Source organism: Frankliniella occidentalis, unplaced genomic scaffold (genome assembly GCF_000697945.3).
Source record: "Frankliniella occidentalis isolate FOCC.00 unplaced genomic scaffold, Focc_3.1 Scaffold61, whole genome shotgun sequence".
Lineage (NCBI taxonomy): Eukaryota > Metazoa > Arthropoda > Insecta > Thysanoptera > Thripidae > Frankliniella > Frankliniella occidentalis.
The window spans coordinates 659,376-674,751 of NW_026267191.1; the positions used below are offsets into that span (position 1 = coordinate 659,376).

General features: G+C 39.4%; 3 protein-coding genes across 7 annotated transcripts in view; 1 reads left to right on the plus strand and 2 right to left on the minus strand.

Annotated features, from left to right (window-relative positions):
* The first annotated feature begins 1,791 nt into the window (after positions 1-1,791).
* LOC113209876 (protein broad-minded-like) lies at positions 1,792-6,306 on the plus strand. 2 transcript variants are annotated; one of them, XM_026427623.2, is made up of 11 exons: positions 1,795-2,625; positions 3,322-3,697; positions 3,771-4,096; positions 4,190-4,419; positions 4,507-4,650; positions 4,740-4,940; positions 5,024-5,169; positions 5,250-5,420; positions 5,496-5,652; positions 5,757-5,969; positions 6,042-6,304. In XM_026427623.2, exons 1-11 carry the CDS (start codon positions 1,890-1,892, stop codon positions 6,153-6,155), a joined length of 2,814 nt encoding a protein of 937 aa, XP_026283408.1. In that variant the 5' UTR covers positions 1,795-1,889; the 3' UTR covers positions 6,156-6,304. The 2 variants fall into 2 exon arrangements, with proteins under 2 accessions (XP_026283407.1, XP_026283408.1); XM_026427622.2 differs by having other exon boundaries at positions 1,792-3,697; positions 6,042-6,306.
* A 4-nt stretch (positions 6,307-6,310) lies between these two features.
* Positions 6,311-10,582, minus strand: LOC113209877 (apoptosis-inducing factor 1, mitochondrial). 3 transcript variants are annotated; one of them, XM_026427626.2, is made up of 14 exons: positions 10,344-10,582; positions 9,837-9,969; positions 9,550-9,757; positions 9,405-9,468; positions 9,195-9,328; positions 8,989-9,119; positions 8,435-8,610; positions 8,146-8,331; positions 7,851-8,053; positions 7,507-7,647; positions 7,316-7,427; positions 7,040-7,224; positions 6,802-6,975; positions 6,311-6,718 (listed from the first exon to the last, which is right to left on the minus strand). In XM_026427626.2, the coding sequence occupies exons 1-14, from the start codon at positions 10,426-10,428 to the stop codon at positions 6,647-6,649; spliced, it is 2,004 nt and encodes a 667-aa protein (XP_026283411.1). In that variant the 5' UTR covers positions 10,429-10,582; the 3' UTR covers positions 6,311-6,646. The 3 variants fall into 3 exon arrangements, with proteins under 3 accessions (XP_026283411.1, XP_026283412.1, XP_026283410.1); XM_026427627.2 differs by having other exon boundaries at positions 6,802-6,972; positions 9,195-9,331; XM_026427625.2 differs by having other exon boundaries at positions 9,195-9,331.
* Positions 10,583-10,876: 294 nt separating this feature from the next.
* LOC113209879 (uncharacterized) overlaps positions 10,877-15,376 on the minus strand; it is a 34,531-nt gene continuing 30,031 nt past the window's right edge. The window contains exons 1-7 of one of the 2 annotated variants that reach the window (XM_052267912.1): positions 14,731-14,934; positions 13,978-14,299; positions 13,764-13,895; positions 13,415-13,636; positions 13,069-13,224; positions 12,784-12,979; positions 10,877-12,652 (exon numbers count right to left, since the gene is read on the minus strand). In XM_052267912.1, the coding sequence (XP_052123872.1) occupies positions 12,538-12,652; positions 12,784-12,979; positions 13,069-13,224; positions 13,415-13,636; positions 13,764-13,895; positions 13,978-14,299; positions 14,731-14,802 (1,215 nt within the window). In that variant the 5' untranslated portion in view covers positions 14,803-14,934 and the 3' untranslated portion in view covers positions 10,877-12,537. Of the gene's footprint in view, positions 12,653-12,783; positions 12,980-13,068; positions 13,225-13,414; positions 13,637-13,763; positions 13,896-13,977; positions 14,300-14,730; positions 14,935-15,376 lie in introns of those variants that run through there. The other variant, XM_052267911.1, reaches the window with a different exon arrangement.

Here is a 15,376-nt window from a genome sequence, read left to right on the forward strand (position 1 = left end):
GGCGGGGGAGGCGGGGGGGAATGGGGGATGGAGACGCCCCCTCTTCCTCCTCCCGCGACGCCCCGCCACGCACCTGGGCGCAGCGGGGGCAGAGAGGGGGGCGCCCCGCGCAGAACCTGCTCGGCGCACGGCAGGGTCCGCCGCCAGGCAGCAGCACCGGACGCGTCGCGGGCAAGCCGCGTGCCCGCGGGTAGGCAACCCATTCGACACACACAAGACGCAAGGGGCACTCGTTGGTCCTCCGTGTACTCAGATGATAACGATTTGGTGGTGAGGGGGGGGGGTGCACATTGACCCCCTATGGATTATTAGAATTGACTCTAATAGGGCCTTACTAGATTTGATACGGGTTAATAACGGATAATTAACTAGACCTAATCAGAGTGTTCCCATGAGGGACCATCAAGGAATGAGCCCAAATTTACCTAGAAATAACAAAGCGTCAAAAATGACTTGACTCTCCCGTATCTTTTGGGTTCTGCTGACGCCTCGCTGGAGCGGGATGCGCGGCCCTGGGCTGGGTTCTGCAAACGCTGACGGCATGCTGACGGCGCTGACGGGAGATGCAACTCTTGCTGGCCGCGTAACTACAAGGCCGCATGGTGGCAGCGCACTAGCGCATTCCTGGCGCTGATGAGATCTTCCAGGGAGGGTGTGACCACCGAGGCTCGCACCGAGGCTCGCACCGAGGTGCGGCCAACGAGGACACCGGGCTGCCAGGGAGCGACTGCTGCTTCCTGTAGGTGTATGCACCAAGCGAAACCAAAGCGAAAAATAGTTGTTTGATATCGGGGGTAGGGTGGGCCATCACTGGACTGAACCCGGACTCCGGACCTCCGGACTTCCCAACCAAGCGACCAAAGTTCAGTGATGGCTCACCCTAATGTCCAGGTGACATCGAAATGATACAAAATGCAACAGTGTATTTCGGCTAACGGAAGAAGAAGAGCGCGTAGAACATGAACGTTTCCGATTGGTTGAGAGATTTCCGCGTCTACGTCACTGGTAGAGGGGGTAGAGGCTCGACCAATCAATCTTTATGTTCTACCCGCTCTTCTTCTGCCTCCGTTAGCCGAAATACATGACAAATGTCCAGATTTCAGGACCATTTTTAGGATCGATTCGACGCGACAATCGGCATTACTGATATCCATATCGGTCTGATATCGTTTTGGTATCGCAGTTCTCACTGGGCATGCTAAGATTTATTTCGAGTGGCATGTAGAAAAAGGATATTCTCAACCCCGAACGCAACGAGAGCATCCCCCCCGCTCCCTGCGACAAATCTGAACTCGACAAAAAGGCCTTGGAAAAAAAAAAGAACGATTGGCGACTCCAGCAGTCGAGTGCGAGTCGAGTGCGAGGCCTTCCCTCCCTCCATTCATTTCCGTCCGTCCCTCCATTCATTTGTATTTCTGTCCCAGCTGCAGGAGCTGCACTACACCAAGGCCATCTCTCGAGCCGTTGGTGCGGGCGCCGCCACACTGGTTCGCGTTTAGCACTGGCACACATTTCCTCGAAGACAAGACAGGGAAAGGCAAACTTGCTCGCGACAGAAGATAGCATGTAGCCAACACTTTTCAACCACAGAAATTGCCATCTCCGTCCACTCTTCGTTTTCGAACTTCCCGCCGAATGCGCTGATTGGTGGGCCGGTGGGCCAGGCCGACCTCTGCCGCCAATGGGTACACAGTTGTTGCAGGTTGTTGCCTAGCAACGATACCGCCCCTTTCGAGGCGCGCAGCGCGCATGCCGCATGCCATACCCGGACTCTACCTGGCACTGGCCTTCCGCACAGCCAAACAAAAATACAGGGGAAGATGTCAACGGCCCAGCACTCCGTTGTACTTTGAATCGCTGCAATCGTACAACGCGTAGTCGACAGAGACATGGACAATCTAGACGATGTCCTGGTTAATGTGCTTGAGAAGCGCCTGGGGCGAGCTGTCTGGGAAAAAATAACAAGTTTGAATCACTTGGATCCTAGAATGCTGGATGCTTTATGTGATGAGTTGGTGCAGGAAGTGAGTCTCTCCAAAGAGATGTCAGAGTTAAAGAATAGCTTTCTTCATCAGGATGGTGAAGTATTCAGTTTGGAGAAAGCATCTAACAAACCTCACGACACAGCTCTATGTGAAGACGATTTCAAGTGGAGGAATAATGATAGTGCATGTTCCAGTGCAAATGTGAGCCCAAGGAATGAACGCTCTGCTAATGTTTATAAGCGTGGAAGAACTGGCAATCATAGTTCTGGTCAGCGCATGCATGCCTTGGAAGTGCTTCTTAGGGTTCCAGTGAGTGAGATTGTGGGTTCTGCAAACTGGCCCCAACTTCAACAAGAACTCTGTGAAAGCTTGAGAGATGACAACTGGCTAGTGTTCATGCAGGTTCTAAAAGTTCTCGCAAGAATTTCATCCTCTGCGTCCTTTGGTCCAGTTAGTGAGGGGTTCCTCAGTCTTCTAGAGGGTCTAACGCTGTACTATCTAACCAGACACCTGCACCAAGAGTTACCGAGTGCTCTACATGGGCTTGAGTTTGATAATGCTGTGCACATACGAATCATATTAATTTCTCAGTGTCTTCTTCAGATTTTAAACGAAGTTCCTGGAAAGTGGATTCGGTATGGTGAGAAACGCTCCCAAGAAATTGTTGATAATTTTATAGATCTGTTATCCATGCATACACATCACCATAGATCACTCACAACTGATCAGAGCAAAGATGTCTTATATCCATTTCATATATTTTCTGTCTTGGACCCAGAGGCAAAGTGGTGTGCAAGCGTCATGCATGCAGCATTTGGCAGAAATATCCTTATGAAATGCATATTAAAGTCAGCAAGCCTCATACGATTCATACTGGAAGAAATATTAATTTGGTTGAAGAGTCAAATTAAGTTATCAGAGGGTGTAACTGCTGTTTATGAGTACGGAAAAAATGGGAATATGAATGTTAATATGATCAACTTGACAGTATTTCTTCACTGCATCTCTCTTTTAGAGTTATTTGTGAATAGTGACAAGGGCTACCTGTTGTTTCCTGTCTTAACGAGTATTCATGAAGAAGCTGTTTCAGTGTACTCAGTGCTTCTAAAACTATTAGAATTCCTCAATAAGATTGCTTGTGAGCCTAGAACAAGGCATAGTCAAAAGTTAGTGCGAATGTTGGAAAAAATTTGTGCTTCCCTCATTGTTAGTCGATGTTCTCGCATTCTTCATGGTAGTAGTGCAGAACTACTTCATTTACTTTTAGAGGCATCAAATAGAGTTGATAATTCAGCACTTCATATTCACAACATCAATATTTTAAACAAAATTTCAGAATGTCCTGCAGCAGTGAAATGGATGTTGGGACGACCCATAAGAAGGTCTCGGGAGGGAATCTCTCGATTGTCATTATCTTCAGCAAGTAGTTCTAGTGGTAGAGAGAGCATTCTCACCAATCGTACTGCTTGTATTGCTAGAAGAATTGCTAAGGCAACCACAGTTGCTGTGCGAGATAGAAACAGATTCACCTCTGAGAATATTTCCCCAGTATGTCAACTTCTGGCTATTAGTGAAAAACTTTTTAGTAGTCCTGAAGGATATCTTGTGCTAGAATCCTGTGAAGGGCAGCTGATTCCTTTGGCTGGGCAACTTTTGATTCATATAAAAAATATTATGTACAGCTCTGATGTAGGATTATTATCAATTCAAAGGCAAGTTTTAATATTTTTAAAATTAAACATTTGTTTTTAATACTTATTTTTTAAATTATTCCTTAATCCTTAGGAGCCTTGAAGCATTTTTAATAGGAATGACAACTACTCCTCTGGGATTCATGGCTGTTTCTGGAGTGGAAGGTCTTCTGAAATGTATAGTTGACTCGTATGCAGAAAGTCCAATTCTTGAAAAACGCACTAATCCACAATTTCATCACTTATTACAACTATCAACACTGGTGCCAAACATTAAAATAAATGTACAAAGGAAAAGCTTGATGAAGTATGCCTTGAATCAGCTGTGGTCATCCCTTGATGCCAAATCAGAATGGATGTGGAAAGAGGAGAAAAAACATTTTCTAACAAATGTAATGAGCATTTGTTCATCCCCTTTGGGTAAGTTTATCTCTATCTATTTGTTACCGTTCTATTTCGAAATTTGGACAGTATACAAGTTTTGATAATGGTCTTGTAAAATTTTATTTCTAGTTGTTTTAGAGCTGTTGGAGGACTCAACTGAAGATGATGATCTGAGTGAAAGCAGTACGCTTGTTGAAGAACTGGAGCCTTTGTCATTGAAAGAACTCCTTCAGAGAGGGTTGCAGCCTTCTAGAGATCCTAGTAATTGTCATGTGAATGAAGTAGCTCTTGACATTTTACACCCTCTTGCACATAGTGCTGAAATTGCTATTGTGCTTGAAGAAAAATTAAAGCTTACAGTAAGTATGAGCTGGGTTTAGTTCCCATCTAGAGGTAAGATACTTAAATCTTTAAAACTGTGGTCACAATTCAAAAGTTTCTTTCAGGAATCTATTGAACGTATACTGTCTGAAGCTAAAGTAAAGGAATTTGCCAATGATTTGAATAAGGAGCCATCACCACGTAAAACACATTACATTACTGATGAAAATGCACGTTCATGTAGTCATTTAATAACAATTGTAAATCAGGTAGCCCATCAAACCAAACATATTTTGTGATATGACATCAACTTCTTTTTCTTTTCTTTTTTCATTTATAGAACAAATGTCTTTTTCAGCTCAGAGATTTTTCCTCATGCAATCTGCTAACATTTCCTCAAAGTCCCAGAAGCCCTAGAACCCATGCTTACACAAGTCGCCCTCGAGTTCAAACTGATTTACAGAGATTTTTGCAAGACACTCGGCATGGCCTACATGATAATATGTGGTTGTCACATGCAAGACGTGCTTACCGAGCCTCATCTCGTTCAGAATTAAAGGTGTGTAATAAAGTTCATGCTGGCGGTTCAAAACATTAACCCTCAAAATAATAACATTAATCCTTTTTTCCCTAAAACTAAAGGTGCCAGTACTACTTGACCTTTTGGACCAGGTACTCCTAACACAGCCATGTTCTGCATCTTCAGAATCTCAATCCCGATGGCCAACAAATGCTGCACCACCCTCACTCTCTCCACAGATGTTACAAGCTATTGAAATGATAATTAGGTTGGATAAGAGATTACAATAAATCTCATGAAAAGTAGAAGAATTTGCCATAATCAAGCTTATATATTTGCATTTTCTAGGTATGGTTGCCACATGAAGGTTCTTGGTGCCAATATGGTAAACCAGCACACTGACCAACTTGCTCAACTTCTCTATCAAGCTAAACTATTTTTAGGCCTTCAAAATTCAATTGACTATTTTGATTGGTTTGTCTCTTCTGTATTCCTCATGTGTTCTGGTAACATAGATAAGTAAGTTTCTAGTAAGTCATAAAAAATCCTGTGTAATTTTGAGACACATGAAATCAAATGTCTGTCTTCCTACAGGAGTCGAAGTATTTTGCATAGAGTAGCAATACTACCAACTGGTTCTTTCGTTTGGCCTATGGTGTCTCCAAATGCCACACAACCAACAGCAGCCATCAGTCATCACTTACAGAGCTTGCTGGCAGAATATGTTCCCAAGGCGTACAACTTTCTTCTTGTAAGTCACAAGCGATGTTCTAGCTGGTCAAGGTGGATGGTGGGTGATTCTCAAATCTTAAAAATACAAGAAACAATTCAACTAATATCTACCTACACCTCCAGGAGATGGGTATTCCATGGTGGCTAATTGTACGAAGGCTAACCCATCAGGCTTCCATACCAGCGATGCCTTTATCTCAGCTTCCGCACATGATAGCGCTCTCTGCCTTACACTCATGGGAGTATTACAACTACATGCACACAGCAATTCTTGCCCATATTCAGCCAGCACTCCTAGATTCTTCTCCACAGTCCTCTGCTCTATCTCTTCTAACAGTGAGTGTTTCCATTTCACATGAGCGTAGATTTTCTTAGGCCTTGGTCTTTTCATTTTTACTTTCTCCACAGGATATTAGGTTGGATACTTTTAGTGTTGGAGATTATTTGCCATTCATGGACAAGATAGCAAAACTAAACCGTCCACAACTTGTGAGAGATCGTATTGCCACAGCAACACTATGAAGAAAAAAAAAAGAAAGTAGGGTACCATTTACATGATATGATACTTGTTCACTCCTCGCATATGAGTCCAATCCAAAGTGATAATGTTATTGTAAAAACTTTGTCGCATTTATAAGGGTTTTTAAAACACATTTTATAAAATAAATATAACTGGATAAAAGAAAAACAACTGCTTTAAACTTCATTCTAAATATTTACATCAAACAACTTCAAATGTGAATATCAAGATTAACATATTGTTTACAGGATGAGGATGATTGATGATTCTATTCCCATTTTAATGGGACAAAGGCCATGCTAACAATGCTAACATGCAAACAATGACAACAAATTATGTAAACAAATGGAATTGAGAATATCAGTAAATGCACTCCTCTTATCTCAAGTGTATATCTATCACATGGAATATAGTTAACACTTAGCTTTATGAAAATGTCACTGATTTATATAGGAGAGTCAAGAAGAGAAATCTGCTTTGAAAGAGTTGCCCATTACTCATCAAAAATGTGAAATAATTTTGCTACTTCATTTAAGTCGTCATATTTCCTATCATCCTTTAGGACCTGAAATTAAAAAAAAAATTTATGGTAAATGGTCATACAAGATAACCTAACACACACTTAATAGTAATAAATTCATCATATACCTGTCTTGCAACAGTCATTCGACGGAAAACATTCCATAGGACAATCCCAACCACTAGTTCGTCCCTCAGATAGAATATAATACCTTTCCCATAATCGTCTGTTCCTGTATTTTCAGCTGAAGTTTTCTGGGTATTTACTGGACTTGGAGAACTGCTTGTGGTTGATACATTCTGCTTCAAAAACCGTAAGTTACAGAAAGTTATGTTAAAGACACAAAATTTATTAACAGACACTTACTGCTTCTAAGTTGGACCGAATATTATCATTTGACTCTGCCACAATGGCTTTAGGACTGTCTTTTTCTGAAGCCTTTGCAAAAACAGCTACTGTTGGTAGAGAAGAATCAACAATTCCAATGGCTTCAAATCCAATATCAGGACCCAAATCAGACCAGAACATAGATTGATGTAGGTAAGGTTTGCCTAAAGGAATGGGTGCAAAAAATAATTAACAAGCTCTGTATTAAGAAAAAAATACTATTGGTAACAGTTTAAAAAAAAAAATGATATTTACCTGCTCCAACCATATTTTCTCCAGCAAGTCTTCCAGATATGACAGCATGGTCGTGATGCTCCACACGACGACGACCAAATTTGATATCATAGAAACAAGAACAATCACCAGCCTAAAATTATACAGGAAAACAATATAGGTTGTGATACAAATACATCACTTCAGGATAAGTATCACAAAATCTGACATACAGCATAAAGATGAGACCGCGCTTCCAATTCAGCATTCACCAGGAAACCTCCGCAATCTGGATCAACCTCCAGTCCTGACTTTTCTGCCAAGTAAGTGTTTGGCTCCACACCCACAGCAACAATAACTTTATTCACAGAAACCTTTTCAAACAAAGAAATTCAACCTGTGAGTTGAAAAGTCTAGAAGCTTCATTCATTAGATTTTTAAAAATCTAAATGATGCAAGTAAAGTCTAGGTGTCAGTGTCAGGTAATCCTCACTTACCCTAGGGATTACCTGACCTGACACCCCTGCCTCTATTGTAACATATACATCAGAAACCAGCTTTTGTACATTGATATTACCTTCTTTCCATCATTCAACATCAAGCTGACTTCATTGCCTTCTAGTTTCACATCCTGCACTTCACTACCAGCAATTATATGAACTCCTTCTTTTGCAACTTTGTTTGTGGTCCATAAACTTAAATACTCTGGGAGGACTTTGTGCATATTACCGGGTTCTTTAAAAATCTGATACACCTTAAGTTTAGGATTCTCTAGAGAAGCTGTAAAAATTTTAGAAGATGTAAGATTTGCTGATGCCGCTTACTACTGTGTTAAATATGTACTTTCAACTTATAGATACTAGAGATATTACCTCTCCTGCTCAAAGCGCATGCCAACTCACTACCAAGGAAACCACCACCAATTATGGCAATGGAATCAGTTTCTTTCACAATTTCATTGAGCTCAACATAATCAGGTATCCCTCTGAAAGTGGTAATATGCTTTTGAATTGCTTCTGGAGCTTTGGAGAAGATGTTAAGTGATTTTGGTTTAGCGCCTGGTCAGACAGAAAGACAGTTTAATAATCACAAATAAGATAGAGAGAAAAAATTACCAGGCTTACACAACAGAGAATTATATTCAAATTTAAAAACTCAAACCTGTAGCAAGTAAACATTTTTCGTATTTAATTTCATGCCCATCCTCAAGATAAGCAATTCTTTTGAAGGGATCAATTCTCTCTACTCTCCAGCCCCGTGCAACAGCAACTCCACCATTTGGATTTTCATCCAACTCTTTAGGTGAAATATAGAAGTCCTCAGGTTCATAAAAAAGACTGCAGACAAAAATTTAAAATTATTTTTAAAAATAGATAGAAATGTACAAATGGAAATAAATTAAAATTGGAAACAACGCAGCAATGATACTTTTTAAATTTAAGTTGTTCAGAATAAATACCAGAATAGACCATTCCACAGAATGTGGAAGAAGAAAGAAAAGAATCATAAAGTACCAAACCTGGGATTTCAAAACAGTATGTAGATCATTTTAGCGCATCTCTGCAGCACACAAACAAGTCCAGAATAATTATTTTTATCAAGAAAACTAGAAAATGTTAACAATTTGATTTGTTTGTCAACACTGTTTCCGGTGCTTTTAAATTCTTTTCTTTCTTCTTGCACATTCGGTTGAATGGTCTATTGTTTTAACTCACCTTTTTTCTGATCCATTCCATTGCTTAAAAGTTAATTCATCTTTTTTCTCAGAATCCGGATCATACCATACCTCTTTAGAAAGAGGTGGTCGCATATAAGGCAAATAGCCCTCTTCACTTAAAATGAGTACCTGCAAAGTTGATAAATTTGCTTTACAACATTTTATTATGCTCAATATGCATTCAATATCACACTTAAATTTTACCTTTGCTTTGGCATCAAGGGACTTAATGGCTCTAAAAGCAGAGAACCCAGCAGTACCACCTCCAACCAGCAAGTAAGGTACATGAGCAGGAATTTCACTTGATGTAGATGGAATCTTCACGGGAACTGATTTTGCTGCTTGGAAATATGGAGAATGGATATGTATCTTCAAACCACATGTAATCAAAATTTATGGCAAACTAGCTCTTACCTGATTTTCGAGAAGTCTTTACATCTATTTTTTCCTTGTTACTTTCTGGCTGTAACTTCCAAATCTGTAACAGAACAATCAAAATGTAGAGAAATGCCAAAACCATGTGAAGAGGATAGGATGAAATAGAAAGTCGAGTATTTACTGTGTAGCATGTTCCAGCAGTAAGTAGGATTGCAGCTAATAAACGTTTATTGTTTTTTCTGGCTTGTGCTGCAGCACTTTCTTCATGCGCGCAGTCAGGGGGAGGACAGGCACTCACTGGGTTTGGTCGGTTACAGCTTTGAATTTCTGAATTAACTTTCTGAGTTCCTGGATGACATTCTTTGTAAGAAGTGGAGCTTGAACTGCCCCTAATAAAGAGAAATTAAAGGTACAAAAGAAAGAGGAATGTAATCAATAAATGAGCATTTCAAGTTGAGAAGCACTCACCTGTTATCTACGGGTGACTTGTATGTGGCTGCTGAAGGAGTGATCCGAGGTGTTTTATTCGAGGATTCGTCATTGGCACCTCCTGATTTCTTAGAATAACACCTATTGAATTTGCATAAAAAATCTGTTCTGACTGAAACAAATATATTATTTCAATGTTGAATAGCAGTACAGTACAGGAATGTTACTATGAACTTTATCGGTTCAAGCAAATGTGTAGAAAGACCAAAGTCTCTTTATGAAAAAGCAACATGTCATATGCATTAGCCGATAGGTAAGATTCAAAAACTGAGTGAGGATTTAAGTTATGATAAATGATGTAACACTGTGAAACATAACCTGTAAATATAGAGGTTAGAGCTGACATTGGTTTCTAAGAAAGACAACACGAATTTAAAGTAAAAAGTATTGAGTGGTAAGAAAAATAATTCGTTTATGCAATAGAATTGAGAAGTCATGCTCTATTTCTTACTGTTTCAATTAACCTACTAGCAGACCTCAACTTACCTAGATTATGAGACGGAGGGCGCAAATGACAAGTTTGTCTATGGACATTATTTAGGAGAGAAATTAAACTTCTGTGACGGAGCATGATTTTTAGGGGTGTTTTTGAGTGATTTCTATTGCAGAGCTGATGCCGAAATTACGTGGGTTTCCTTGGATTTCCAGAAACAATGTACTGAAGTGCCGCACACAGCTCTCGTTTGTTAACGCCCGGTTCGAACACGGTAACGCTCAAGGAAGTTTCTCATATCGCATGCCAATCAAGATGTGTTTTCGTAACCTCCCTTGTGTCTGGGACTGAGCGGACGGAAACAGACAACGGGAGGAAAGGGAGGGAGGGACATGATTGAGTTTGAGGTTTGAGAACCAAGCAAAACTTGAAATCTTGAAATGGTCTCAAGACTGATAGTCCTGGACTTATCAAACATCCACTGTAATTTTGTTCCTATTTCCATTGATATATATCTCTAGATTCAAGCTTTTATAGCTGATGAGACAGTCTTGATTGTATGGTTAATTAACAAATGAAATGATAATTTCACTGATATCACAATTTATTTAGAAAAAAATCAATAGAGTACCTGTCCCGTGTGTTATAGAAGAACAAAAACTCCGGAAGAGCAGTGAAAATCTTTGCTTACATAGAAAGTTGACATTTCAAGTTATTCCTAGTTATATTCAGTCGGAATATACACTCAAGGTGTTAGCAGCACTTAGTATCCACAAGAAATCTACCGTGCTTCTGGATAAAATAAGGGCACTTTGGGAGTTTTTGTCTTCTCATATGCACGGGACAGGTAGTCTATACATAATTTTGGTTTACATGTAATACACACAGAAGTTGAAATTTAAACAATTAACATTATATATATATATATATATGTATATATTTATATAATATATTCTAAGTTTACACAACTACCGGCAGAGCTACCGATATTATGTTGTTTAAGTTTAAAACTTGGTCCAAAACAAATTTGCACAAAATGGTTCCTATCCTGATTTGACATGGTGTATTGTGAATACAAATTTGGGGGACTTTTAACTACCTCCAACAACTTAAAATGCTAAATCACAGCCAATGGTGCCACTAGATGAAATGAGTCTTGAAACAGGTATGGCACAGTATAGGACACAAGAATACATTTGGAGTTTTAGAAAATTACAATATTGTATCACTTACTCATTTGGACCATCATCATTTGTGAGAAGAAAGGAATTTTTATGTAATGCTCAAAGGAATGTTTTGCATTTTCACATAGTCCACAACTTGTTCAACTTTGTTTTCACAATAAGAACAACTTTAAAGACAACTTTAGTTCATTGTTTTTCAAGTCAGCCCAAAAAAAGAAGAGCAGAAATCAATCTAAAGTCTCTCACTTAAAACACTCTCAACAACACTTCAAAAAGAATAAAAATCTCAAAATATATGTCAAAATGATGTTAAACGTTCACCGCCAAAATATACAGGGGCTGGCCAGATTGAATCTCATTTTGATGGCCGAAATAAGGATATTGATGGGTCTCGGATGATCATGTTCCTCCTGGCTGCTTTCTTGGTTCTTGGAGCGTTCACATAGATGAAAATGAGCTTTAAAAAAAAGTACAACTCCCTTAAAACAGCCACCAGGCAGGCGGTACAAACCATTCTGTACTATATGTAAATATTTTAGATTTCAAACATAGGTGGCACAAAGCACTAATACTGTAATTTTCTTAAATTTATAGTTTGTCTCTTTAACACAAATTACAATTATTCATTTTCATTTAGATTTAGTAACATCAATATTTTAGAAACATTGAAATTGACACATACTTAGGTGCATAAAATAGACACCCTTTTTAAATAGTTTTTGGGAGACAGCTCAATCCTATTTCTAAGACAACACATCACAACACATCACAATGATAATTTGAGACAATTACATGCAATATCACAGAAAAGAAACCTAACTAACACGAATAAGTATAATTTAGGTGTTTTGCACATCAATAAAAAAATGATATAACTAGCAGAATCCAGAAAGTAAAGAATAATTTCATAATATGGACAAGAAAAATTCGTTTCAACAAAGATGTAATGTGTGATCATGATCATTGATACATATGGGTGCATCTCTTTTTTTCAGACAAATTTTGTCTAATAGGAATCTAGACTTTGCGTTTGGTCTCACAAAAAGAATCATACACAGAAATGTTATTTTCTTTTGGCAAGTTTAGCTTGCAACCTTTGAAAATCTGCTTTGGGGCCAAAGCCATAAACTCGTTTGCGATCATTCCGGACAAAGGCTCCATTACCCTCACGATAATATCTGCAAGCAGCAATGAAACAAAAAATTTACGAATTGTAAGAAATTTAATAACAGAGGATATAAAAGCAATAAGAAAACAATGCTCAAAATAGTTGTGTCAAATTAAAAAAGGCAAGGAAGAAAATATTTACCTCATGGTTCTACTCATATTAGCATATGTCATGTTTTTATTTCCTTTGTGATCACCCCAAAGTCGAGCTATTTCTTCTGTGTTAACAATTCTGAATAACTTTTCCTCTTTATTTTCCCAGGTGACAACAGAAGGATTGGATTCTTCACGTTCAAGAAGATTGTATATGAATTCCCACAACTGACCAACACATTTATCTAGAGACAATAGTTGTCAGAAGGAAAGAAAAACAACAGTTAACTTTATGATAAGTTAAGAGATTAAATACAAAAACACAAACACTTACCCCTTCGTCTACGGGGTTTAATTGCTGTTGTTCTTGTTCGCTGACCAACCATTGTCGTTGAGGGATCATTTGTGACATTGCTCACAGATTCATTTGTTATTGCCTCATTATCAGAAGAGTCCCAAAATGTTTGTGATTCCGATGCAAGTTTTTCACCTGGATATAAGGAATTTATTGCAGGATGCAGATTGGCTGCGATTGTCATTTGTGAGGATATGTTCTAGTTTGAAATTAGCCAATTGTAGGTCTTTAAAAGCTACTAGCTAGAACATATATTCAACAAATGGCAAGCATAGCTAGACCATGCCCAGCAAATGAATCTTCAAAAAAAATTCAGTCAACTTACAGATGAGATCGTAGATAGCTTGATATCCCTCAATACTGTCCAAATTTTTTCTAAGCTCTTTCCTAGTATAAGTAGACAAAACAATTCCATTTCTTCCTTCAAGTTTTTGAAGTAAGCAGCACACAATATTTGAAGACATTTCAGGATAGTGAGCCTTCAGTTCTCTCAGCAACCACTGTTGCACTTGGAGAGAATTCCAATTGTTAAATTTGCCAGTGGGACCTTAAACAGGATACAGCATACACCCATTAATTACTATTTGTACTTAGCATGGAGAAAGGAAATACCTCAACAGCAAAAAATTGGGTATTGTACACACAGGTTTAATCAGTTTTTAAATTTTATTTACCTGGTAAAGCCTCCATTTTTCGCATGTGTTTGCACTTATAGCATAAGTTGGATGATGCTGTCAGTTCACAGAAGTAACGTGGCGAGGGAAACAGCTTAGTTATAGTACTGTCTCCGCTTTCACTGTTTGAATCTGCACAAGAAGATGTACACAATATAAATAACATGATGGCAAGAACACTACTTCACATTATTAAGATAACCATCCATCATACCAGTTACACGTTGTTTCCGTTTCTTAATTGGTAGTTCATTTTCAGATAATGGAGATGTGTTGACCAACAATCTGTCAACATCTCTGTCAGTTTTAGGAAGATCATCCAAATATTGAAGAACAGATCTCTCAGTTTTTATGCTACGAGGAAGAGGCCGGTCAAATATGTCAGATGCGGCTGGTGAGGTGCTGAACGCATTTCTTTCATGTTTTTCTAAATGAGTCAACTCTCTTCCTGATAACATATCTGGTCCAGGCAGCCTGAGACCTTGGAAATGCAGCTTCTCATTGTTTAGTGTGTTGCTGTAATTATAATTATTAAGCTGCAACAAAAGAAACCCATTTGAAATAATTACAAAGATGGTAACCTTCTAAGCTGTTAAGGAACGACAGCAAGGATGACAATACTATAGTATTGTGTGTATGGCATATATGCCATACATTTTTCAAAAATACTTCAATTAATAGGCCTCTAGTTATTCCCAAACTTGTCACCAAATATAAATGTTATTAAATAGAATCTTTACGGTGAAATACATTTTCAGAAGAATATTGTGGTACTTCATTACCTTCAGTAGCTAACCCTGTTTTGGGTGATATCAAAGAAATATGTTGTAATCTTTCTTTTCGTTTGTTTAACTCACTGAAATAGTGACAAGAAGTAGTGACAAATGTGGAAGTGACCAGTCAAGGAGTAGCTGGTAGTACCACCGAAAGAAGGGCTGGGCTCAACGGACAAGAAAGGTGGGCTTGCCTGCTCCAGACGATCGCGGGGGAATTCAACCCGTGGCTGCCTAGATCCACCCCGGGGACACATTTCTGCCATGTGTCGACTCACGATCAGTTTCGAATGTCACAAGCCCAGCTATTGATCGAATTCGTGTTCGACACGGCATAACCACAGACTCTTGCTGTCGCATCATTAAGCCCTCGTGCGTGATGCTAAATTTCTCATAGAAAAGGAAAATCGCCTAAGGGCAAACGGGCAAACTTACTGCGCATGTACCTCACTCGGGATACAGTCTCACCCGCCCATTCTGGCCTTCTGTTGGCGACACCACTGGCCAAAAAACCACGATTCTCTCTCTCTCTCTCTCCCTCTTTCGGGATACAGTCTGTTACATTCGTGATTCCCAAAGTTTGCTCGAGAAGCAGGCTTCTGTACGGTTAGTGCATGAGAGTAGAAGGGGATGGAGAGGCAACGACGGGCGGGCTAGGGCCTGCACGGCCAAATGTGCGGCTCATTTTCTCCTAAACGATTCCACCTATTTAAAATCCGAAAGCAGCATCTGATAGAGGAAGGTCGATTGTATGGCCGCGTAAAGTTTCAGCTCGATCCGTCACCTCCTTCTGCCTCAACGCCGCGCTGTCCGCCGCGCCGCGGTCATTCGGCAGGGCTC

What these genes read in the sequence shown, in the direction of transcription:
- LOC113209876 (XM_026427622.2), top strand. Translation starts at nt 1,890, where the DNA reads ATGGACAATCTAGACGATGTCCTGGTTAATGTGCTTGAGAAGCGCCTG. An exon ending in GCTATTGAAATGATAATTAG is followed by an intron (nt 5,170 to 5,249) that starts GTTGGATAAGAG and finishes TGCATTTTCTAG; the next exon opens with GTATGGTTGCCACATGAAGG. An exon ending in AGGCGTACAACTTTCTTCTT is followed by an intron (nt 5,653 to 5,756) that starts GTAAGTCACAAG and finishes CTACACCTCCAG; the next exon opens with GAGATGGGTATTCCATGGTG.
- LOC113209877 (XM_026427625.2), bottom strand. Translation starts at nt 10,428, where the DNA reads ATGCTCCGTCACAGAAGTTTAATTTCTCTCCTAAATAATGTCCATAGA. An exon ending in AAAATGTTTACTTGCTACAG is followed by an intron (nt 8,332 to 8,434) that starts GTTTGAGTTTTT and finishes CTGTCTGACCAG; the next exon opens with GCGCTAAACCAAAATCACTT. An exon ending in GAATGACTGTTGCAAGACAG is followed by an intron (nt 6,719 to 6,801) that starts GTATATGATGAA and finishes TTTTAATTTCAG; the next exon opens with GTCCTAAAGGATGATAGGAA.